The following is a 25,299-nucleotide window of genomic DNA, read 5'->3' on the forward strand; positions in this document are numbered from 1 at the left end:
TTTTTTTTATTGGTTGTTCAAAACATTACAAAGCTCTTGACATATCATATTTCATACATTTGATTCAAGTGGGTTACTTTTAACACAGGAAACCCGCAGCCAGCCCTTGCCACAGCCGTGCCCACGCAGCCCATGCACGAAACGTTTCGTGCCAGGGTTCTGGGTGCTTTTACCTGCTAAAGGGCGTTAAAGATCTGCCTAATGAGGTGACTGTGCTTGAAACTCCTGAATGCTGGCAGAGAGACCGTTAGGCCTGTCAGGAGACGGGGTGGGGACACGCTGGACACTCTTCTGGGAAAAGGATTCCTCAGGCGGGCAGGCAGACTCTGGTTCCCCAAGCCACCTCAGGGGCTGGAAAGCTGCCTCCGTGGAGGAAAGCCCGACCTCCAGCCTCCCTTTCCTCACTCCGACTGAAATCCGACGTGGTCCTATGTCCTTTTGTAAAGACGGTGACATTTTATTCTTCTGCCCCCTCCATTTAAAGCCATTAGAGTGCTTATTTTATTCCAAAACTTCTCGGGTTTTGTTTGTTTGTTTCAAACACCAGAATCCCACAATTTAAAGAATTGGCTGCTTGGGAAAGTGTGGTTATTTCTTTTGCCAATACCAAGTAGGGGTGGGAGGCCATGTTAAAAATGGAAGGGCACAAGCTAGGCACAGTGGCACAGGCCTGTAATCCCAGTGGCTGGGGAGGCTGAGGCAGGAGGACCGTGAGATCAAAGCCAGCCTCAGCAAAAGCTGGATGCTAAGCAACTCAGTGAGACCTGTCTCTAAATAGAATTCAAAATAGGGCTGGGGATGTGGCTCAGTGGCTGAGTGCCCCTGAGTTCAATCCCAGGCACAAAAAGAAAAGAAAAGAAAAGGGAACAAAGAATAAAAATGAAGGAGGCAGAAGTTCCTGGAAACCTTGGTGACTCAGCAATTAAACCACCTGGCAGCTGTTCATTAGCAGACAGGCAGACATTGGGCACCTCTGTCCTTCATGAGGGGGGACACTGCACCCTCCAACCTGGCTGGAGGCCCGGGCACTGATGGCAAGGGTTGGACCCTCCGCTCAGCCCACCCACTATCAATAAATGCCTGAGAGGGCTGGCCAGTGGTGGCCCAGGTGGCCCCTGTCACCATGGCGGAGGAGCCTGGTGCGGCTGGAGGCTGCCATGTCTTTGCCTTGGTGTTGAGATGTGGGTGGGGCCTGCACTTCCCCAGGTGAGGAGCAGGCAGCCATACCTGAGACTGGAAGGTGAGATCTATGCGTCTCCTAGGGGCTCCTAGGCAACTGGTGTGCCAAGCACTGCACTCAGGCAGATGCCAGCCCAAGGCCTCTGCCCTCTCCACGCTCTGTGTCTAAAACAAACCCCGGCCTCAGAGTCACCACTTACATCACCAATCGCCAGAACAGAGGGGATTGCGGTGCCGCTCCAGTGGGACTGAATGTCTGGGGGAGGGAAGAAGACTGAAGCAAGATGGTATGTTGGGTGGGTCTCTAGGAGCTGGGCGTGCAGCACTGAGAAGATGGGCCCCGCCACAGAGCCACACTTTAGGACCTGAGGTCCTGCAAATATGGGGATCAGAGGAATCCTAAGCACAGCCCGAACCAAGGAGCCAAGACAGCGGAGCAGGGCCGCACTTGGGTGGAGTGGCAGGGCCCTGAGAGCTGGCCTTCCTGAGCCTTGCAGGATAAGCAGGTGTGATAGGTGCCACAGGGCGCAGAGCATCAGGCAGAGCTCAGCGGTCCCCAGGCAGGGAAGACACACCTTCAGGAAGAAGGGAGGCAGAGCTTGCGGTGGGGCCTTTGGGGGAGGGACCACAGGGGCCACGCTGCCCAGGCTGGGGGAGCCTGAGGAAGCCCACACTTGGTAGGCGAGTGCTGTCCTCAGCCGGGGGTCCTGCAGTCCAGGGACGAGGGGCTGGCTGAGGGAGGGCACACAGGGAGAGGAGAAATCCAGCGTGGAGTTGGAGCAGCTGTGCAGTCAGGGGTCACGAGGGGCACAGGGGTCACGGGGAGAGAGAGGAGGGCCCACCAGGCGGAGGCCAGGGGTCCCCACGGGCCAGGCCACCACTTGCAGGAGTTCCTGAGCTGCCTCCTTTGGTTCCAGTCCCACAGAGGACATGGTGACCCTCACAAGGACAGTTGAGTGGGATGGCAGGGCAGGGCCGCGTCAGGTTCCAGTGGCCAGGAGCACCAGCCCCTGCTGGAGGAGACCAGCCAAGAGGGGCTGGAGAGGGAGAAGGCGCGGAGGGGAGAGGTGGAGTTTGTTGTGCTTTTAATTCTAAAACAATTATTAATTATTAAAAAACAAGACCAATGCTTTTCTGCATTTGGACACTGGACACTGGGGCAAGGGTGTGACACCTGCACAGAGGAGGGAGAGACGACCAGATGGCACCTGAGCCCAAGCAAGGTGGCCTGGCCTGGGTGGCTTTCTATCGGGGACCCCAGCTGTGACAAGCACAGACACAGGGGTCCAGGTGGGTCATGGAAGGTGGCAGCGGTGCTCACATGTCCTCAGTGAACTGGCAGCCGGCGTTGGCGGTCACACATGAGAGGGGAGGGGGCGTTGGCAGTCACCCGTGAGGGGGGAGGGGCGGGGGGAGGAGCCAGTGGAAGGGGAGGGCAGAGCTGGGTGGGCAGCTGGGCACGGAGGAGGACGCCAGGCGCTGGGTGATGGCGCCCTGTGCCACGCGGAATGCAAGCGGGTTGGGAGCTGGATCACGCAGGAGCGCCAGGGCACAGCTGGGGTGGGCGTTCAGACTAAGCCAGTTGCGTTCCTAGCAGCAGGCTCCCAAGGTGGCGCTGCAGCCCCGCCTTCCGCCAACAGGGAAAGCAAAGACCAGAGCCACAGCCGGGAGCTTCCCTCGGACTCAGGTGTCTTTGGCCAGGGCTGGACATGGGGAGCATTGTGCTTCCAGAAGGTGGGACAAAGTCTGCACATGCACAGGAAAAGGGTCTGGTGGGCAGCTGTCCACCACCAAGATCAGAGGCTCTGGCTGATGGGGGTGACCAATGAGAGAGGGAAGGGGGCTCAGAAAGCTGGAGCAATGCCTGTTCCCACGGGATGGCCTGGAGTCCCTGACTCCCAGCCACCGTCACCTCTGCCATGCTCTCCGAGGACAAAGGAAGAGGCCAAAAGCCAGGCCATGGGGGCCAGTGAACAGTGGCTCTCAGGCAGGTGCCCTTGGCCCAGGCTCCTGATGTGACAGTCCTGGAGAAGAGCTCTCCTAAAGGCAGGCTGGCCCTCTGGCCTCTGGCCTTTGCTGGAAGCCCCTGTGCTCCCCCCACGGCTCCACGGGACCCGGCAGGAAGGATGGTCACTCGCTCACCCATATGCCACACCTAGCCCCAGGCGTCCCCACAACGCAATCCTCCTGCCTCAGCAGAGGAAAACAGATTCAGATGCACCCGATTCTGGAAGTGAAGATGCTGGTATGAAATTTCCTTACATTTTTACTGAATTTTAGAATTTCATCTTCATTGACTGCTGAGTGGAGATGACATATAAATAGCTTTCTCTTAATTAGTTACAAGACCCCTAAAATTATCCCATAATATATATCATAAAATATATAGGTTCCCTGTTCCTAAATATCACTGTATATCATTTATCCTCATACGTACACATATACATATGGTGTGGCTGAAGCAAATACCTTAGAACCAAATAACAGCATTAACAGTAAGTATATCTACGTGGCAATTTCCTAGTATATGAGTATTGTCAGTTATTTAAAATTAGTAATCTTTCTAAAGAATTTAGACCATTGTTTAGAGAGTGCAGTGTAAGATTCTATTAATTTTATATATCTGCTTTACAAAATAAACTTTTAGATTTCCCCATTGAGATGCACAACAAGATTGTTCTCTGAACCGTGGAGCCCGTGGGCTCAGCAAGTCCAGTGCGGACGGCCGGAGGCCAGCTCCCACCACTAGAGGGCAGCCACGCCCAGGGCCGGGCAGATGTGGCCAGGTGCCTCCGGAGGCTGGGAACCACCCCGGCTGAGACCTCATCCGCCAGCCTGGAAAAGGGGCCAGCTCACTGTAGAGCCTGCATGTCAGGAAGGCACCCGAAATGTCATCTTCCTTCCAGGAGTCCAGCCATCCTCACCCGGTGGCAGGGAACAGGCTTGCTTAATAAAAGTGAGCGCTGGTTGGAGCTGGCGGGAGCCTGGGAGGAGGGAGCCCGCCGAGCCACCACCCTCCAGGGCCCTTCCTCACCTCCAAGGCAGCTTCCCCTCCCTTCGAAGTGAGCAGCAGAGTATTTTCTCAATGTCTCTCCCTCACACAGGAACCGCCCACAGATGAATGGATAAAGAAAACACGGCAGCGTACACAATGGAGGTTACTTAGCCATAGAGAGGAAGGAAGTCCTGCCATCCATTTGCAACAAATGGATAAAGAACATGAGGTTAAGCAAAGTAAGTGAGACACCGAATTAGAAGTTCCCAGCTAGGCTCGGTGGCTGGCGCATGCCTATAATCCCAGCGGCTCCAGAGGCTGAGGCAGGAGGATCGCGAGTTCAAAGCCAGCCTCCGAAACTTGGTGAGGGATTTAGCGACTCAGTGAGACCCTGTTTTTAAATAAAATACAAATTAGGGCTGGGTGTCCTTTAGTGGTTGAGTCCCCTGAGTTCAACCCCCAGTACCCCGCCCCCCGCAAAAAGTATCCCATGTTTAAAAAAAACCAAAATCTGAAAGAAAAGAGGAAGTACTGGGGGAAAGGAAGGGGTAGAAGCCAGGTGGCCATGATCAAGAAGCAATAAGGTGTGTTGGAAATGTCACAGCGAACCCACTAATCTGTGCAATCAACACCTGCCAACAAACTTTTAAAAGGAAAAGAGAGGCCCTTTCCTTAGCAATCTGCCTTCCTGCCTTGCCCTTCCCCAGACGACCTCCCACATGAGGACTCTGCCCCTGCTCGGGGCCATAACAACTCTGAATCATTTACATGCAGTAAAAATCAAAAATCACACTAACAAGGAAAAGGGGGGGGGGGTTTCTGAGATCAGCTGACACACTTCCCAGACTGTCTCCCACCTGGCTCCGATCACATGACTGACCTGAGGCCAGTAGGCTGGGGCAGAATGAGTTCCCCAACTTCCAGGTTTTGCCCTGAAAAAAAAGGAACAGGCCACCTGCTTCCCCTTTCCCTCTTTCTGTTGGCTGGAATGGAAATGGGACAGGGGGGTGGAGCAGCCCCTTGGCCGGGCGACAGCTGCGGGAGCAGCAGCACTTGGCTGGTTACCTTGGATCGTCTGGGGGACTACCTGATGCCCAAGGGGTTGGACAGACACAGGCCCTGCCTTTGGAGCTGCCATGGTCGACCTCAGAGAGCACAAGGGAATCTTGGACGAGCAATGCACTCAGGGAGAGGCGCACGCTGGACCCTGACATGGGGATACACGGCAGCAGGCCACGCAGCTCCCAGCAGAGCTACCCGGCAGGCGCACCCGTCTCCACAGTCCATGGCCTCTCATTCATCAGCCTGAGCACCGACGTGAGCCCCGAGCTTCTCCAAGAAGCAAGGAAGGTGGAGCCCCTCAGAGTCACTCTTCACGTGGGTCCCGAGGAATCACAGTGTCTCAGGTGTAGACACCCTGAACCCACCTGTCTGTACCGCAGGGTGGTGGGCAGGGGCTGGGCACCCACAGGCACCCCCCCAACTGCTTTCTGCTGCCACAGCGGAGGCCACCTTCCTGCGTCACCAAGAGAAGAGGGACGTCTCTGCATTGAACATGGAAGTAACCCAGGGTTGGGGCAAGCCCTACTCCCCTACAGGCACCCATGGGAGAACCGGAGGGAGGAGAGGGGGACACGGGAAGGAGAGGCTGGGTAGGGTCAGGGGAGGAGGCTGCCCTGGGAGTCCTGAGGAGGAAGAGCCTCTGAGAAGCGCTGGGTGGCTGTGGTCTCCCAGGACCACAACTGTCCTTTGTCACCTTTCTGTAGGAGCATGCATCCGAGAAACTGAAGTGGGAAAGAATATTTGGAATATCAGGGAGGAAGAAGCCACATAGGAAGGAAGTCTCGAGTGTTTGAAATGAGGTGAAGTCGAATGGTGCGGGCTGAATCCTGGCCCCCTTTCTTACGTTGGTAGCCGAGCCCCAGGATCTCACAGAGGGACTCTGTGTGGAGACAGGGCCTTAAGAACATGAGCTATGTGGCCTCCGGTGGGTCTCACGCAGGGACCACCTGCCTGGTCAGATGCCAGCACAGCAGGAAAACACCGTCACATGGCAGCGCCCTTTAGGAGCAGGCATGGGCCTGACCTGCTCAGGGGCGTCGCTCGAGACTCGCCTTCATCCATCTGAAAACGGGAACCACCCGGAAGAGCACATGTCCAGCCACACTGGATAAATGAGACGTCTCTGGGCCCATCGTCCACCACCAGGCTTGTCTTTGCAGACTGTGTCAGCACACTGGTCATGACTTTGAAGGACATGGTGGCCCTGAATACCTCACTCTCTGGGCAGAGGGTTCCTTGGGCTGAACACAGAAGCTGAAAGAAGTCCTACTTCACTAAAGCAGCTTTATTTTGCAAAGCCAAAAAGACAACTGAAATACAGACTTTGATGAATCTTAAAGCAAGTATTTTACATTATAGAGAGACGCAGTTAAAGCTTATAAGAACCGCATACCATCTCAGACACTGGGTGTGTCAGAAGTAAACATGTCAGGATTTTTGCAGTTCATGTCAGCACTTTTCTCATATGTGTTTGTATTTTTGGAATTCGGTTGATATTTTTCCATTTATGTTTACATAGCAATATAAAAAGTAGTTCTATGAGCTCTCCACACAATGGAAGAGAGTTGTTAAAGTCTGATTCCAAGCTAACCTCAGAATCTGGGTGAAGCTACTTTAAAGAAGTCAGTCTCAGGGGCCAACACACTTCTAACTCTACACTAAGTAAATCAAAGCTCTTCATCACCCAGTCCTTGACCACACGCCTTCTTCAATTCTATTAGGGAAACAGAAGAAAGTTTCTTTCTGCTTAAAAAAAAAAGTGTGCTATTCATAAAGTAGTTTAGAAATATCTAGCACTTCAAGCTGCCAAAATAAAATCCACTTTTATTACAATTTATCCAATGAATATTTTTTCTGCATGCTGCAAACTAAGGTAAGGCCTGGGGCCCTTACAAGGAAAGTTTATCATAGAGAACAGCATCTAGGGGAGCAAGAGTGAGCTGACGTGCTCCTGCCTGTGACACTGTGACCCAGTGACGGTCACACTGGCACCTACTCAGCCTCCGTCTTTCCCCGTGGCTGTTCCAGTTTATGAACACTTGGGTCTGTCTTTCTTCCACCTTTTGACCCCTGGCATTTCCTGAGTGATTCAGAGGGAAATGAGAATGTTTGCTACTGACAATTAGCAACAGAGAGCATCTGGGTAAGGAAATGTTCAGCGTCCACCTGACACGGGTTGCAGGGGCTCTGCTCGCTTCTTCTCGTGGTCTTCTGTGCCACACAGGAGGGACTGGGATCCACGGCCGCTCCAGGAGAGTCTCTGAAAACCTTCACATTTGCAGACAAGTCACTTCCACATTTCCAAGGCCTGTTTGGTGGAACCCCAGCGCTGTGAGACCCGGAGCCGCCGGCCTTTCTTGTCAAGCACTTGGGGAAAGCTGCTGCAGAGTCCCCCGCCCCAGGCAGAGGGAAGGGCTGGGGGCACATGGACAGGGCCAGAAGCGCAGAGCCCGGCCCTGCCTGATTCGGGTTAGTTCGCTCACCGCCGTGCTTTGGGCCGGGCCGAGGATCTCTGTCTTCGCATCTCTCGGCGAGTTCGCCACGGGTCACATGGTGAAGGAGGACCCGTTGTCGTCCGCGGTCTCGCTGGTCTGCCGGGAAGCGAAGGTCTCGGAGTACATCCGGGCGCAGGAGGAGCCTGCAGCCTTCGGCCTCCTCACACACCACATGTCCTTCATGATCTTCAGGAAGTAGTTCCTGAACTTCTGGCCCACAAACGCGTACAGCACCGGGTTGAGGCAGCAGTGCAGGAAGGCCAGCACCTCCGTGACGTTGTTGGCATAGCCCATGACCTTCTGGCCATGGCAAGTCCGGCCCGCCCTGCCCATCTGGGCAGCGGTCACAAGGAGCACCATGTTATGGGGGACCTGGCAAGCCAGGAAGACCAGGACCACGGCGATGATGACGCGGATGGCCCTGTGCCGCTTCGAGTTCTGAGCCTGCACCAAGGTCCTGGCGATGAGCAGGTAGCAGAGCACCATGAACACCAGGGGGATGAAGAAGCCGAACAGCAGCTGGAGCCCCAGCCCCAGCAGCTTCCACGTGAGCGGCTCCGAGACCGACTGGTACCTGGGCTCACAGACATCCCTGCCCTGCATGCTGTATTTCTGATTGAAGGTGAAGGTCGAGCTGGAGATGATGAGTGACACCACCCACACAGCCAAGCAGATGATCTTACTGTGCGCCAGCGTCCTGGAGCGGAGCCGGAAGGACTTGGTTGCCTGGACGATGGCGATGTACCGGTCCAGGCTGATGCAGGCCAGGAGCAGCATCCCGCAGTTAAAGTTGACCGCGTAGATGCCTTTCATCAGTTTGCACACGGCGTTACTGAACATCCACGTGTCGGTAGCATGAGTGACGGCCCAGAAGGGAAGAGTGAGGACAAAGAGAATGTCTGCGATGGCCATGTTCAGGAGATAGACATCCGTCATGGACTTGGCCTTCTTATAAAAGGCAAAGGTGAGCACCACCAGAGTATTGCCCAGCAGGCCAAAGACGCAGATCAAGGAGTAAGCAACTGGCACGAAGACCCTGGAGAACTGCCGGACCTCCTGCAGGGAGCACAGCAAGGCTCCGGGGTCCTCCAGCGGCTCAGGGTAGTCGTCGGTTGGGTAGTAACTGTCGGTGGAGTTCATCAGCTCCTGCAAGGTGAACAGAGACAGCCATAGCACCAGTTCCAAAATCATGCCCCCTGCCCAAAATAAAACGGACTCTCACCTCTCCCATTGTGGTGGCCTTCTTGATCAAGACAGAAGACACAGGCCTGGTGTAGGAAGGGAAGTGGACGCTCAGCAGAGCCGGCTACCAGCAGGGCAACAGGAGGGCAGAGGTGAACTAGGGAGGCAAAAGGCACGGCAGTTACAGTGGGATTCTGGAGCCAGTGGTCCAAGGGCAGGCCTCCCTCCCCTGGAACCCAGCACAGCACGCTGTTGTACCTAACAGTGCCCACTCGGAGCCGGTCCCCAGGCTCCGCAGGGGGCCTCACAGCAAGTGCTGAATGCCTTCCGGGTGTGTGCAAGCAGCTTCAGGCAATACGTGAGGGAGTGGGGCTAACCACACATGGGTGGCCAGGGGCTGTCATTTTCTGATCCTGATCTTAGGGCATAACCAAGAGTGATATCAGAAAAAACAGTTTGTGATCTACACAAAAATTTTCATGCAAAATTCAATATAATTACATAGAAGGAGATTCTACTGAGCACAATCTCTAAAACTAAGGATGTGTCTAGAAACTTGTGATTTATGGTTCCAGACTTCACTATAGCTCAGTGACCATCACCCACGTGGGCCTTCGAGCGCTTCAGGAAGAATCTCTCGAGCTGTGACTGCAAGGGTCGTCCCGGAAGCACCCTGGGAAGATGCGGGCTAGGGAGATGGTGGGCAGGGACCCTCCCCCAGCAGACCTCTCAGCAGACGCCCCGTTTGACAAACACTGTCTGCTGGGCTGACAGGTCGTCGTCAGACATTCAAGTGCAGGAAGGAAGGGGTGAGGTGGCGTCCGTAGGCAAGGTGGTGGAGGAGGAGGCTCTGGTCTGGTCCCTGGAGAACAGGCAGGCAAGAGCCCAACTCCATCTCCCACACTCTTCTATTTCCTGATGCATCAGCTGCCACCCACCACCCAGTAAGATCCATCACCCAACTGCCACTCATGTTGCCTGCTTCCCTTCCCCGCCTCTTTCTCCTGCGCCTGCCTGTGGTCCCCCATGCTGCACCATGCCTTGCATGCAGTCGCTGGGATACCTGACCCTGGGGGATGGCAGGATGACATGGCCAGCCTGAGTGAGGTTCTGGGCTCAGTTCTAGACCTCAGTTCTCATGTGTGTTTGTGATACCCGGAGTCCTGCCTCAGGCCCGCGGCTGCTGCCCCTCAGTCCTGCTCCCGATGGAGACAGGGAGGCGTGGGGTCACTGCTCCAGGCAGTGGCCTATGAGTACGGAGCTCTGAGTACAAGGAGCCCACAGGAGAAGCAGGGCATCCAGCCCCCCTGTTGCAAAGGCAGCTGAGGAGGGATTCCTATCGGTGAGATTATCTGATTAAATGGCAGCCAGAGCACCACTGCAGCCTGCAGCTTCCACCCACAATGGAGTACAGAGACCAACGCACCACGCTGCCGCGCAACCAGAAAAACCCACAAAATATCATCCGAGCCCTCAGCTATGAGCCAATAGGCATCACAGGGTTGTGGCCCCTGGCAGGGGGAGGGCTAGTGACATGGGAAGTGACGTGAGCCCCACCAGTCCCACAGCAGAGTGAGAAGAGCCCCGAAGAGAATGGCAACCTTGCTGAGCGGAGAGGAAGGAGCTGCATGCACAACACCCAGGGTGCGGCTGAGGCATTTCTGCAGGAGGAAGCCACTCCACAGACACTGGACAAAGAGCTGCCAGAAGGGAGTGGGCAGACTTCACCCCCAGGAGGGACAGCTCCCCCCACCACTGGCCTGAGTGGCCACCCTCCTAACTCCGCGGCACCACACCGCACTCTCCAAAGGATGCGCCCCTGGGGTGTGGAGCTAACATAGTTCTGCCCTGAAGGTGCCCTGGGCAGGACAAAGCTTGTACAGAGCTCCAAAGGACCCCTCCAATCCAAAGAATAGCCACATTCTAGAACAAGCCCAAGATTATGTAGAAAAATGCAATGAAAACCAACCCTCGATAATGAAAATTCACATATCAGGCGACCAAACAGAAATTTCCAAACACATAAAGAAACAGGAAAACATGGCCCGTAATCTACGTGAGGAAACAGAAGAATGGCAGAGATGATAGAATCAGCAGGAAAAAAATCTGAGCAGCCTAGGTGCGGTGTGCAAAGGAAAGTCCCTCAAAAAAGTACTAGCTGATGGACTAGTCCACTTAGAAAAGGAAGGCCACCCAAGAAGACCTTCGGCTGGACAGCAGCAGCGAGGGCCTCGCAGGCGTGTCAGCTGAGGGTCAGTCACAGTTGGCTCTGACCTGGGAGCAGAGCAGGTGGGACCCAGGGGTAAGTCTCCTTGAGAGAGAGGTGACTGAGATGGCCAGTGGGAGGGCTGAGGGCCAGCTTCCACTGCCTGCCTCCACCCCACCCAGGAAAATGAGAGCCAGGGAAGACGCCAGGAATACTTATCAGAATATGCTAGAATTTCAGCTTGAAAACAACCGTCAGTACGTCAGTACGTGGGTTTAATTACAGGAACTAATAAAGTATTCTCTAAACACTGGGAAACATTTTGTTACGAGTTAACAGCTCTTTAAATCCAATCAGAGGGTTTTAAGGTTGGACTTCCTTTCATAAGTAGTGATGGCCCTCAGCCAAGGAGGAAAATGAAAGAAGTACTGCGCATGGGAGTGTGTACATGTGTATGTGTGCATGTTTATGACTGTGTGTGCAGGTGTACATGTGTGTATGTATGACCTCAGGCATGGAGATTTATGAGTATGTGTACAGATGTGTATGTATATGAATATTCATGTATGTGAATACATGTGTGCATGCATGTGTGTATGTGTATACATGCACTGTGTATGCATGGGTGTCTATGTATGCAAATGGGCTACATAAATGTGTGTATGCATGTGTGTTCATGTTTGTATATGTGTTTGCAGGTATGTGTGCATGATATATGCACAGCTGTTTTAATGTGTATGCAGGTGTATATGTATGTATGTGCAAACATGTGCATGCATGCATGGGTAGTTGTGTGTTCATGCATGTGTGTGCTTGTGTATGTGTAGGTGCGTGTGCACGGGTGTTTATGTGTACAAGTGAATGTGTGCATGTGTGCATGCATGTATTGGTGCATGTATATATGGATGCACGTGTGTGTACTGTAAATTAGGGTCTAGCCCTATGCTGAGTATTCAGATCACCACTTAACATCTATTACCTCTTTAACCTCATAAAAACTCCAAGATGAACTGTACCCATGTTGCAGATGGGAAGCCTTCAATTCCTCTGAGACTGCCACAGTGGTGCTTTGCACCCCTGCCTCTTATCCCCGTCTGATTCACTGTCTCCACCAGCTCTTAGTGAAGTGATAGAAGTAAAAATAATTTACTTACTTTAAAACTCCTTACTGATGTCAAAATTTTTAAACTACATGTTCCATAAATAAATGTTCTGGATTCACTTGGGTCACTTGTGAGCTCGTTGTTACACTTTTATAAACATCAGTGGGGCCGAAAGTCTGGGCCAGCTTCCTTCTGCTTTTGAATGGGGGTGGTTAAGAAAAAGCCAGAAGGTTTTTTCCAGTGATTTGTTTACCATTCAAGAATAGTTTTAACTTCAACTTTACGTTTTGCACTTTCTTCCTGATGCTGGTCCCCACAATTTCTATTTCCTGTCCTCCTTGGGCTTTGGAGGTGGCCCTGAAGCCTTCACTGTCTTTATGCACTCTTCCCTGGTCAGAGGTGTTGACCCCATCACCACCATGATTGTGGCATCTGAGCTCTGCCTGCATCACACGGATGCTCCTGGAGACTCCAGTCCACCAGGTCCCTGGAAAAACTACCCTGTGGGCTCCTGCCAACCCAGCCTCGATCGCCAAGGCTCCCACCCACTGTCTGGCATGGCCTGAGTCCCTTACTGCTCCCAAGACATCTTAGCTGAATGTTAGTGTCTCAACATCTTTTCTGTGTGCTTGGTTTAGAAAGTAATAGCATTTCTAGGAGTGAGGTTGTATCTGAATGTTGGAGCCCCTGCTTAGTGTGTGCAAGGCCCTGGGTGTAGCCCCCAGCACTGCAAACCAAGAAAAAGAAAAGAAAAAATGGCATATCTATGCAGATGAAGCCCTGTAGAGACCTCCCGCATGAAGAAGCAGTGCCCAAATCATCGCCCAAGCTCCAGTATGAGGCAGTCACAGTAGAATCAGCCACTGTGCCCTTGGAAGAAGAGCAGGCTTCTGTAAAACACGCTCCTCTCTGAACACCATGGGGCGGTGCCTTCAGGAAAGTGAAGTGTCTCCTTAGGTGTAAGCACGGCTGTCACACCACACCCAGGAGGGAAATCACTGCTCTCTAAGGGGCCTGTTGTGGCTAGAGAGTCCAAGAAGCTGGGAAGGTTTTGAAGGATAGTAGGGGGATCTGGGCGTGCTCACCTCAGAAAGCGCTGAGATCCAGAGCGGGTGGCTGGCTGCACTCCCCTCAGGGACGGTCCAGGCCCAGCGGCCCCCGTGTGAGGACCATCCTGCCAACAGATGCAGTTTCCAATGCTCATTAAGAAAAGCACGGTGAGATACTAGAATCACAGCTGAATTACCACTTCCTATTTAACAGCAACGCCTCTCTGCCCAGATGCGAATGGTTAACCATGTACATCCCGAGGGTTTCAAGAGAATCACAGAACAGTCACATGACTTCTTAGAATCTAAGACAAACCATCAGTGCAGTGGGAGAGAGGGGAGGCTGACTCTGCCTATGGAAGAAGAGAGTCACTTGTGGTGGTGAGCTTGCACTTGGTCTCCTGGGGACGAGGACACCTTGGCAGCTGCCGAGGAGGATGTGGGAATGTGTGGAGTGGCCGGGAGGCAGTGGGCTGGCTCTGGAGCCTAGATGTGTCCTGCTCCACCCCAAGAGCCATCAACCACAGAAAGAACGCTGGTGTCTTCCAGGCCACAGTTTCCCCTCTGTGGATCGAAGGCCAGTGTGGCCCCTACCTCAGGTGTGGGGGACAGGAGGTCAGAGCAGGTGAAGCCCGGGGCGGAGCTGGAGGAGAGCCACGCACACTGGCTGACTGCAGCCTGGTTGGGGTGAACACAGGAGTCCCTAAAGCCCGCGAGGTAGGCGGAGGTTGTCAGGTACCATCTTTAGAAATATCAGGGAAGCAGCGGATGGTGACCCACCCAGGAACTTGTTCTTAGCGGCACACAGTTAAGAACATGGAGAAGGGACAGCAGAGTGGCGCGTGGCTCACCCTGGGTGGCTGCAGCCCGTCTCGGGGAGTGCTGGAGCTCCGCAGCCAACACCGGGAGGCGGAGCTCAGGGCTCACCCTGGCTGCTCCAGCCAGCACAGCCTCCGCCACCACCAGGATCCTGCCCTGCACCCTGGCCCGTCCCTGAGGCTGAAGGCCACGGAAGCCCTGGGGCAGCCCTCCACAGCTTCTCTTGGGGATCGCCCCGCCGCAGGGGTTCCCCTGTCCAGCCGGCTCTGGTCTTTCCCTGGCTTCTTGCCAAAGACCACTGTCCCCTCCGCCCGCTGTTTGCCTGACACAGGAAAAGGCCTGCTGTGCTTGAGGGGGTTGTGTGCCGTGGCCCAGGGTCCTTCTGCAGGTGCCCTGTCCATCCACTTGAGAAAAGTCCCTCCTTACCAAGTCCTGCTTCATTCTCTCTCTTCTGCGGGAGGACACTCACCTGCCCAGACCCTGGCGCTGGGTGAGAGGGAGGCTTGGAACCTCCCCTCGGGACTCAGCCCTCCCCCCTCCTCCTGTGGCCCCTGAGGCCTCAGCTTCTCGCTGGGGGTGAAGCCACGGAAAAGGCGGTCACCAAGAGGCCTGCGCACCTCGCAGCGGTGTTCAGGGACGTGGGCTGCCCCAGGCCGTCTTTCCTACCCCCGCCTCCTGCCTTCCCCTGGAATGGCCTTGGTCAGCATGCAGGTGGGAAAGCAAGGCCCGGGAGTCGCCTGCCTGAGGATGGAAAGGGATCAAAGCAGGGACATGACTGAGGACCAAGACAGGACATTAGGCAGAAACCAGCCTGTTGAGGGAAGCAGGGGGGTGCCACCCGGAGGGGCTGCTGGCAGGGGGGCCCTGCTCCCTTCCCTGAAGGAAGGCTGCTGCCGCAGCTGGGCCACCAAGAGACGGGACGATGGGAAGGCCCCTCACCTCCTCCCACTGTGGTGGGGGGGAGCCCAGAGGACCTGGACTCTGCTGACCCTGCCTCCCAGCGCCACCTTCCTGGCCTCTGTGGGGCTCTGTGCCCGCCCCCAGAAAGCACAGCTGCCCCTTGTTTCCCCCGGGACCTGCCCACGTGGAAGGTCCTCTCGGATCCCGCTTGGCCCTCCTCTCCTGTGAGGGGCTGAGCATGCGCACAGGCTCTGCGACGACATTGAAAGCAAGACACGCAGTCCACGGTTAGACACTGCACACAGACAGCCCTCAGTCTGAAAACCTGGCTGTCACCTGAGCTGCCCACTCAGACAAAGGACGGGATGGCTGGGGGATTAATGACGGCCATGGGGACAGCTCTAAGAGGCGTGTCGAGGCACTCTGGGGCCATGCCCGGGCCTGGGCACGGCTGAGCAGGTCACCTCCTGGGCTGCACCCGGGCAGCCCCATCCCGGGAAGGCCCTGGAAAGCTGGGTGAACCCAGTCCTGGGCCATGCAGAGAAGGTGAACGGTTCCCCTGGGGTAAGGAGAAGCTGGTCCTCAGGAGTCTGTTGGAGGTGGGAATAAATAGATTGAGAATCTCCAGCAGCAAGTGTGTGAGAAACAGCTCTTCTGCCAGTGGGCGTGCTCACTGTGTGTATCCTGAAGGGATGCCGAGGGCTTAGTGGATTTTCAACTTTGTGACAATTTCAAGAGATGGCTGATACCCGAGGAGTGTGTGACTGTCAGAGTGGACACCCAACCATCCAGGGCCTGGCCCCTCACTGCCTGATGGCCCTGACCCACCACCTGCCACCCGCTGTTCGGACCAGGACGCGGCAGTTCACAGTATCTCTGAGCCAGATTGCAATCCTGGCAGCCTCCCGGCCCGTTGAACTGCATCAAAGGGGCCATCCGCCCTCCGCAGGGACAGGCACGGCAGGCAACCTGGCTGAGGGTCCTTGCCAAGTTCCCAGCCACAGCCTGTGTGCGGATGCCAGTGAGGTGAGGCACCCTCAGCCCGGAGGAGCCTCAGAACCTCCCAGCCACCCTCTGGGATGCAGGAGGGACCCCAACTGAGAGCCCTGTCAACCCCCAACCAGCGAATCCTGCCACTGAGACCACATGGACTGCTGTTGGCAGCCTCCGGGCTGAGGGGGTCGGCCAACCCCAGCCCTCACCAGGCACTCAGCGCTTCTGAAGCAATGAAAATGAGCCGAGAGGAAATCAAGGCAAAGCCAGACTGCTTTCTTTGTGCAAAACAGGTGCACGCCCTCCCCAGGGGAGCCGGGGCAGCAAAGGTGGGGAGTCAGTGGGAAGCAGCAGCTGGGTGGGACCTGCCTCTTTCCTCCAGGTGGAAATCAGGGAAGACTGTTGGATAAGTCAGAAACCCGTTTCATAGAGGAGTCACAGCTGGCTGACTCTCAGATTTGGAACCCAGGGCCATTGAAAGCTGCAGATCCTGTGTTCCCCGCACGGGGACGGGTCTGGGGATGCTGACACCCTTCCTTGTCCTGCGCCCTTGGCTGAGGACTGTCCTCCAGGGCGGCCAGGCGAATGCCGCCCAGTGCGCCTATTGCAAATGGGGTTGACACATGGTCACTGAGAACAGCACACACGTCACATGCTTAAAATATGTCACCTGCTTCTGGCCTCGCAGTCACTTACCCAGTAGGGAAGTCGAGGCCTGAACCCTCAGGGACACACACACTGACACACAGACACACACATTACACAGAGACACACACACGACACACAGAGAGACATACCGACACACACACAGAGACACACACATGACACACACACACACTGACACACATCCACAGACACAGACATACACAGACACACACACATGACACAGTAACACCGACACAGACACACACACATTACACACAGACACACATTACACACAGACACACACACATTATACACACACAGACACACACACATTACACACAGACACACACACATTATACACACAGACACACACATGACACACACACTGACACACATCCACAGACACAGACATACACAGACACACACACACGACACAGTAACACAGACACAGACACACACACATTACACACATACACAGACACACACACATTACACACAGACACACATTACACTCAGACACACATTACACACAGACACACACATTATACACACATAGAAACACACACACACAGACGCACACGTGTGTGAGTGCGTGCTTGCATGAGCAGTGAGGCCATGTACCATGGACCTTCTAGGTTGTGTCCTCACCCATGAGGTGCGGCTCTGAGGCAGCCTGGTGACAAGGGAAGGGCTGGAGCTGAGCTGGGAAGGTGACACAGTCCTGCCAGGGGAGGGGTCAGGAGGCAGACGGGGACCAGGAGCACGGGCAAGGCGGGTGGCAGGGAGGAACCAAGGCCAGCCGAGGGCAGTGGGAGGGCGGGCCGAGGAGCAGTGACTCTGCCACAGGCCCCTGGAGGTGGGCCCCTGCGGAGGCCGGGCAGTGTGGCGGGAAGCCCTGGTGGCCTGGCCTGGCCCTGCTGTGCCGCTCACCCTGCTTCACTAGTCCTCATGGAGGGCCTGACAGCGCTGGGGTCCTCACTGTGTCCTGGTGCACAGCGGGAAGCCGAGCAGCATCCTCTCACCCGGTCATTGGAAGGGCCCAGGCCCCAAACCATGCTCTCTGGTCCCAAAGTCCAGCCATCCCTGCAATAAACTGGAAGAGGAAGTTTGGGAGGTAGTTCCAAAAGCCAGTCGGGAACAGGAGCCGGGAGAGTCCAAATGAAGCAGGATCCCCCAACCGGACAGAGGTGGGAGCCAGGCTGGAAACTTAAGTTTCTGACTTATATCTCATCCCTTTCAACTTAATAAAGAGCTGTATTGACATAGAAGTGACATGTAGCACGAGCTGCCCACTTGATACCTTATTAGTGGGTCTCAGCAGGCGCACACTGTTACGGAGGAGAAGTCACGGAGACTCACGGAAAGTGGGGCCCCAACACAAGCGCTCCTGCCTCGACTTTCTGCTGTAATGGGAAGGAAATGGGCTTCGCTCAAGGACCCTGAGAAGGGAGGAGATGGAGGGCGTGTACCCAAGGCTCTGAGGTTCCCTCGACACCTCTCCAGGGCCACACCAGCCACGCCATTGCCCAGTTCACCCCTGGATGTCTGTCTCACCGGACAGAAAAGGGTGGGGGAGGAGAGACCCACGTGAGGCCCGAGGAGCGAGGAGCAGCTGCCTCACACGGCGTCGGGGCACACCACAGCCCCGGGGACTACTATTATGGGTCCTAAAGAGGCAGGGGACCTGCCGAGGAGCAGACGGCCGACCAAAGTTAGGGATGGGGACAGATGAGAACTGGCTGTGAGGACAGGTCCCTCAAAACCGATGCAGGGGCAAAAGGGAAGGGAAGGGAGGGAGTGGTTAAAGGGAACCCTGCAGAGGATTCGAGGATGGCAAAGCGACCTGCAGCACGTTTCCCTGAGGACAGCCTCTCAGGGTGGGCATCCTGGGAAAGCTGATCTGTGCTGGCAAGAGGACCCTGCTGAGAACCCACACTGAGAAGGTGCGCAAAGCCTCACAGAGGCACAGGGAGGCGGAGGACAGAGACAGAGATCACGGAGGAGGGAGACACAGAGAGGCAGAGAACGGAGGCACAGAGAGGTGGAGGATGGAGCCACAGAGAGGTGGAGGACGGAGAGGTGGAGGACAAAGACAGAGATCATGGAGGAGGGAGACACAGAGAGGCGGAGAACGGAGGCACAGAGAGGTGGAGGATGGAGAGGTGGAGGACAGAGACAGAGATCACGGAGGACGGAGCCACAGAGAGGTGGAGGACAGAGAGGTGGAGGATGGAGAGGTGGAGGACACAGACAGAGATCATGGAGAACAGAGCCACAGAGAGGTGGAGGATGGAGAGGTGGAGGACAGAGACAGAGATCACGGAGGAGGGAGACACAGAGAGGCAGAGAACAGAGGCACAGAGGGGTGGTGGATGGAGAGGTGGAGGACACAGACAGAGATCATGGAGAACAGAGCCACAGAGAGGTGGAGGATGGAGAGGTGGAGGACAGAGACAGAGATCATGGAGGAGGGAGACACAGAGAGGCGGAGAACGGAGGCACAGAGAGGTGGAGGATGGAGCCACAGAGAGGTGGAGGACAGAGAGGTGGAGGACAGAGACAGAGATCACAGAGGAGGGAGACACAGAGAGGCAGAGAACGGAGGCACAGAGGGGTGGAGGATGGAGAGGTGGAGGACACAGACAGAGATCATGGAGAACAGAGCCACAGAGAGGTGGAGGATGGAGAGGTGGAGGACAGAGACAGAGATCACGGAGGAGGGAGACACAGAGAGGTGGAGGACAGAGGCACAGAGGGGTGGAGGATGGAGAGGTGGAGGACACAGACAGAGATCATGGAGAACAGAGCCACAGAGAGGTGGAGGATGGAGAGGTGGAGGACAGAGACAGAGATCACGGAGGACGGAGCCACAGAGAGGTGGAGGACAGAGAGGTGGAGGACAGAGACAGAGATCACGGAGGAGGGAGACACAGAGAGGCGGAGGACAGAGGCACAGAGACATGGAGGATAGAGACAGAGATCATGGAGGAGGGAGACACAGAGAGGTGGAGGACAGAGAGGTGGAGGACGGAGCCACAGAGAGGTGCAGGACGTAAGCACAGAGACTGTGAATAACAGAGAGATCACGGAGGAGGAGACACAGAGACCCCAGAGGATGGAGACTGCACTCTAACAACTACCCTCTCAGGAACCTGGAGCCCTGGTTTGGGATCCCGGCCCCTGATGGACAGCCCCCAACACTGAGAGGACATCAGAGCTCACCTGCGGCCAGCGCGTCAGGGCTGATGTTTCTCAGGCCTCCCGATTGCCATGGACTTCCTGGGGTGCAGAGACTCCAGGGGTAAAACCAGGGCGGTCCTAGCAATGGGCAGAGTGGTCCCTCTGGCCTCACAGAGGGGACGGAGTTGAGGATGGGGTGGGCAGCCCTGGCACTCTGCAGGGGAGGTCCCACTGGGGCAGAGGGAGAGGCTGTGGCACTGGGAACAAGACGGAGCAGAGAGCGAGGAAGACAGCTGCTGGAGTGGGAGAGCGTCCCCCGCAGGGCAGAGGACAGCCTGGCGCTCAGCTGTCCCCACTGGAAAACTTCGACAGGGGACACGTGGGCTGGGGCTGGTTGGTGCAGGGAACCTGGCCCCCCAGCCGGGGAGGACGCACCTCCTCTCCTGACCTTCCTGACAGCCATGGGGAGGGCCAGGAGCCTGGCAGATTCTCTTACCTCGTGTGCCTGAGAGGGTCAGTCGGTCTGGGAAAGACAGAACTGGCGGAGAGAAAGTGCGGGCTACTGTGGAGGGGTTTCTGCAGAGGGCTTCGGGGGGTGAGCAGGAAGGAGCTGCCGACTCGGCCGCCTGCTGCAGCATCTGACCCTCCTCTTTGTTCCTGTGTGTTGCTGGGGATCAAGCCCAAGGCCCTGTGCATGCTGGGCAAGCCCTTGACCACTGCCAGGGGCGGGGCTGGGAACGAGGTCGACACGTCCATGGTGGGTCCCGCTGGTCCCAGCTCCCATCTCACCATGAGCCTGATTGAACCAGGGCTTAGTTTCTCTGTCTGACTCAAAGAGCAGGTCAGGGAGCTTCTGAAACTCGAGTTGGCCACGTGAAAACAGTAGCCCCTTTGAAAAATTTTCTTTTAGGTCCTCAATTTAAACTTCTAACTCTGACCACAGCATCCCACACAGAGCCTGATTCTCACCAACTGTACAAATAAGCGCAGACACTGACGAGCCTGCCCGGAGTTCCCTGGAGCCAGGTGCTGGAAAGGCAGGGGGCGTTTCAGGGGTCGGACAGGAAGGTGCACCTTTACTTCCATGTCCCTGGGCTGGCCACGCGACCGACCCTGAGGCCTGCGGGTCCAAAGTGTGGTTTCCAGAAAAGGACAGGACCACTGACACCCTGGCTGCAGGTGGCCTGTGTCTCCTAGGAGCGGCTCCTGGCCTGGGGCTCCCCACCACCGACACCCTGGCTGCAGGTGGCCTGGCCTGGGGCTCCCCACCACTGACACCCTGGCTGGGGGTGGCCTGCGTCTCCTAAGAGCTGCCCCTGGCCTGGGCTCCCCACCACCGACACCCTGGCTGCAGGTGGCCTGTGTCTCCTAGGAGCGGCTCCTGGCCTGGGGCTCCCCACCACCGACACCCTGGCTGGGGGTGGCCTGTGTCTCCTAGGAGCTGCCCCTGGCCTGGGGCTCCCCACCACCGACACCCTGGCTGGGGTAGCCTGCATCTCCTGGGAGCTGCCCCTGGCCTGGGGCTCAGAACCACAACTTCAGGGTCTGTTCCAAGAACAGGGAACATGCTCTTCTGCTTCAAGCCAGAGACCGGAAAGGGCAGGAGAGATGCTGAACTGCTGGGCGGGGCCTCTGCTCAGAGGAGCAGCCGTGGGAGGGGAGCGGTGGACGAAGGAGCTCTGGACACTCTACAGCTACCCCCAGAGGCCCTGGTTCCCTTCGGGTTTACTTTAAAAAGTCACATGGCCTGGCTGCCAGGGCCCCGCTGACTGTCCAGAGCAGGGCTGGTTCACGCAGCGGGGGTGACAAAAGCCTCTTCATCTGCTCCGCCAAATCGAGACAGAGACAGCGAGGGGCGCACACGGCCGCGCACTCTCTGACTGCCCGGTGGGCTCAGAGCAGAGACTGAGGCAGGTATGGGCAGGGCTGCGGGGATCGTTTCAGCCTCTCTTACAGATTCAGAAGACTAGAACCAACCAAAAGAGCAAAGGAAGCGACGTATGGCCCGTTCACTTAGTCATACACACAGACAGAGATGCTGAGATTCACCAAATGTCAGCCTCCTGTCGGAAAGAAGCCGAGGGCCACCGTCCTTGGGTTGGGCCGTGCCCAGGCGGGGCTGGTGTGGGACAAACCCACAGGCGAGACGCACCCGAAGCCCCTCTGAGAGGCCTGTGGGCTTGTGCCTGGCTCAGCCACCCAGGGTCAGGGCCTTCCACTCGGCCCTGCCTGCTGGGAAAGGCCACTCTGAGTGACAGAGATGCTGCAGAAAGGAAAAGGGTGATGTGGGCCAGGTGACGACAGAGCCACAGCAGGCCTCACCCTACTCACTGCTGACGTGGCTCAGGATGGAAAGTGGCCTGGCTCACCCCGTGCCGGTGGGGATTGGAGCCGCACCACAGCAACCCACCTGACGGTGCCCCTGTGGACTGGGGTCCCTCTGCCCACAGGAAGGATGGAGGGACGAGCCTCTCACTCACCTCTGCCGGGGGTCAAGGCCTGGGTGGGGGCCGAGGCCACAGTGCTCTCCCACCCCTCCAGGCTGGACCACCCTGGGCAGGAAGGATCCAGAACACCTCCGCCAAGTACCCTGGTCACTCACGAAGCTGCACCTCCCCAGGCCACAGAGTTTCAGTGTTGGGGGGCAGCAAAGCAGTGAGAGAGCAGGGGATGAGGCCCCCATGACAGGGAGCCCCATCAGAGAAGGGCTGGGAGGAAATGCAGCCGCCGCCCCAGAGGCCGCCCACACAGAGACCCAGATTCCCCGGCCGAGGGCTGGGGGTGGCCGCGCAGCCGCTGGGCTGCTGGCTGCTAGAGTTCGCCGAGCGCCCAGCCACATTCAGGACTGCCAGGCTGGCCCCTGCCCTGGTCCAGGCTGGCCTTGTGTCCCCACCCTCTCAGCCCTGCTCACTGACCCAGATTTCTCCCCTCGCTTGTCGTGTCAGCCTCTCCTTCCACCTGCTCTCTTCCTGTGATCCCCTGTCTCTTTCCCACCGCCCTACTCGACTTCCTGCCCCCAAACAGAACGTTGAAAAGCAGTAAGTGTGCTGCAGACACTCGGTCCGCCCCGTATGAAATCCCCTTCAGACTCGGGAACCCACGGCGCCGTGCGCTGAGCCCCAGGGAGGCGCTGCCCACCTGAGCGAACCAGCAAGGCCTGATGGACCTCCTGCACCCGGGGAAGCCTGTCCAGTGGACCGCCCAGGAATCGGCTACCCAGAGCATTCTGAACATTTTAAAATGTGAGCCCCGCTGGGTAAAAATCGTGCTGAAACTCGGGCATGGCTCCTGGTCATTGGCTGCCACAACCACAGGGTCCAGCCCTGCCTTGCCCTCCCCGGGGCCTGCAGGGACACAGGCCCTTCTCCTCTGCAGCCAAGCACCAGAGTTCACGTGGGAGCCTTCAGCTCCGGGCACTGTCTGCTTCTGCGCTTGGCAGCCCTGGTGTGTGTGCTGGGCGTCCTGCGGTGGCGGGGCTTTCCACCTCAGCCCTCGATGGCAGGGCCCCCACGGGGCAGCTCCCACAGCACCTGACACAGCAGAAGACATTCCCACTCCCAACTCTGCTCTGAAAGCTCCCGCTGGGAAACCAGACGGCACCACTTATCAGAACTGCGCCTAAAATAAGAGGCGGTGTCTCTGGCGGCCACTGAGGGTCTCCCCTGGGAGAGACACACACACGGCTGGGCGGGGGCTGGGTGTCTGTTTTAGCTGCGGTCTTTCTCAGCTCATTTCCTCTTTCTTGGCGGGTCCCAGAGGAGGATAGTAGGAGGTAGCAGATCTCCAGGTAAGAAAGGGCTCGAGACACGCCGTGGTGGAAGACAGGTGCGAGGTGGCAGCCAATGCCCCGATGGTCACGTCCGTGGAGACCGTGTGTTCAAAGGCACACGCTCAGTAGCCCCAGTGGGGAAACTGATAACCATCTGTTTGCCACTTTCACTTGGGAGATGAAGTTATTAGAAGAACTGCTTCCGATGGATTACAGCACCGTGATTTCTCCTGAACAGACCCAGAGTGGTCCAGGGACCCAGTTCTCAGAGACCTGTCCCACAGTCCCGGCTCCTGGCTGGCCAATCTTCCCCTACTTGCTCCCCATGTGGCAGGACACAGTGACTCTTCCCTCCCAGGGAAAGAGGAGGCCCAGACCCTCAGGGCTGCCCGCTCTTCCCACCTCCCTCGCCTGGTCAGGCCTCCTCTGTGTCTCAGTTCCTTAGGTCCACCCAGCGCCTTGTCCTGCTGCCCGGCCGAGCCCCTGGCATTCAGACGGGGCTGTGCATCTGCATTCCTTCTGTTAGTCACGGTTCGTACAGACGGTGGCTCCCTGGAGGGACTGTGGCTGACCAGGCTCCTGGCAGAATCCCTACCTTGCCAAGTGCTGGCCACCTCAGGTCAGGTCACCGGGTGTTAAAGATGGCAATTGGTGCCGGCGGGGCATGGAGTGACCCAGACTCCGGCATCCGTGCTGCTGCGTGTGGAGGGTGTGACCTGGTCTCCTAGCTCTGTGACTTGGCACCAAATGAGGCCGGGAGTGGGTGGGGGAGTCTCTGGAAAAGTGCCTCAGGCACAACAGACTCTGCCAAAGTGAGCATCTCTCCTCTCTCCCTCTCTCTCCTTCACGTCCAGAGCAACCAAAATAAGTGCTCATTAAGGTCGGAATTGATAGTATGCCCCTTTTCAATACTCTTTTACCTTCAAAGCACAGAATTTATGGAGATGAGAGAGCTACCTGAATTCCAAGACAAAACAAAACTTACCAGTCAAGAAGGAGATTTTTGATCCACCAGCCAGCAGCCAGTTCTCCTCTGTGATTTCAGACTTCTTAAACCTTGGGAGTCCTCTCACTGCTGTGGTGACCTGGCCCTTGGCAAGAGCAGGGCTGGGCGGGGGCTGCTGAAGTCCCTTGGTGTGTGCGGCTCAGGGTGCAGCGGCCTTCAGGAGCTGCCGCGGGCGGCTCTTCCCCTGGGGCTGGTGTGGTGAGCGCCGGGCCAGGCCTCACCCCCCACTCCATGCACACAAGGTCGACAAGGTGCAGGCAGGAAGGCGAGCTTATGTAACTAGGTCACTCGACGATTTCAGTTTTAGATGCAAAATTTTTTTTTTGTTTCAGAATTATTAGTCTGTGGAATATTTCTTGATTCTTCTTGGAAAAAATTACCAATTAAGTAAAATGATTGAAACATTCTCTGAAAACCTCTACATCATATCTCATGAGATGTACAATCAACTACCTACATTCCTATTCCTCAGAGAAACCCCCCAAACAGCCTAAGTCTTCATCAAGGCATGTGGAGGGGGACAGGCCAGACGCTGGCTCTCACTTCTTGCCTGTGATCCTAACCAGTGCTGCCAAGGCTAGTTCATGTCCATGTCATACAACACAGAAAGCTCTTTCCACACTCATCATAATTTCATTCATTCTTGGCAATTTTGGCAAAATAGACATCACCCTCATTTTGCATCTGGAAAGAAACTGGCACATAAAGATGCTGAT

The 25,299-nt window shown here is 56.3% G+C and overlaps 1 protein-coding gene across 2 annotated transcripts; it reads right to left on the reverse strand.

Moving 5' to 3' along the window:
- Positions 1-6,506: 6,506 nt before the first annotated feature.
- Positions 6,507-24,629, reverse strand: Ccr6 (C-C motif chemokine receptor 6). Of its 2 annotated transcripts, none has more exons than XM_027939552.3 (3): positions 24,563-24,629; positions 8,954-9,070; positions 6,507-8,877 (listed from the first exon to the last, which is right to left on the reverse strand). In XM_027939552.3, exons 2-3 carry the CDS (start codon positions 8,960-8,962, stop codon positions 7,783-7,785), a joined length of 1,104 nt encoding a protein of 367 aa, XP_027795353.1. In that variant the 5' UTR covers positions 8,963-9,070; positions 24,563-24,629; the 3' UTR covers positions 6,507-7,782. The 2 variants fall into 2 exon arrangements, with proteins under 2 accessions (XP_027795353.1, XP_027795352.1); XM_027939551.2 differs by lacking the exon at positions 24,563-24,629 and adding an exon at positions 13,308-13,445.
- Between the last annotated feature and the right edge of the window lie 670 nt (positions 24,630-25,299).

This window comes from Marmota flaviventris, chromosome 6, assembly GCF_047511675.1.
Source record: "Marmota flaviventris isolate mMarFla1 chromosome 6, mMarFla1.hap1, whole genome shotgun sequence".
Taxonomy (NCBI): Eukaryota; Metazoa; Chordata; class Mammalia; order Rodentia; family Sciuridae; genus Marmota; species Marmota flaviventris.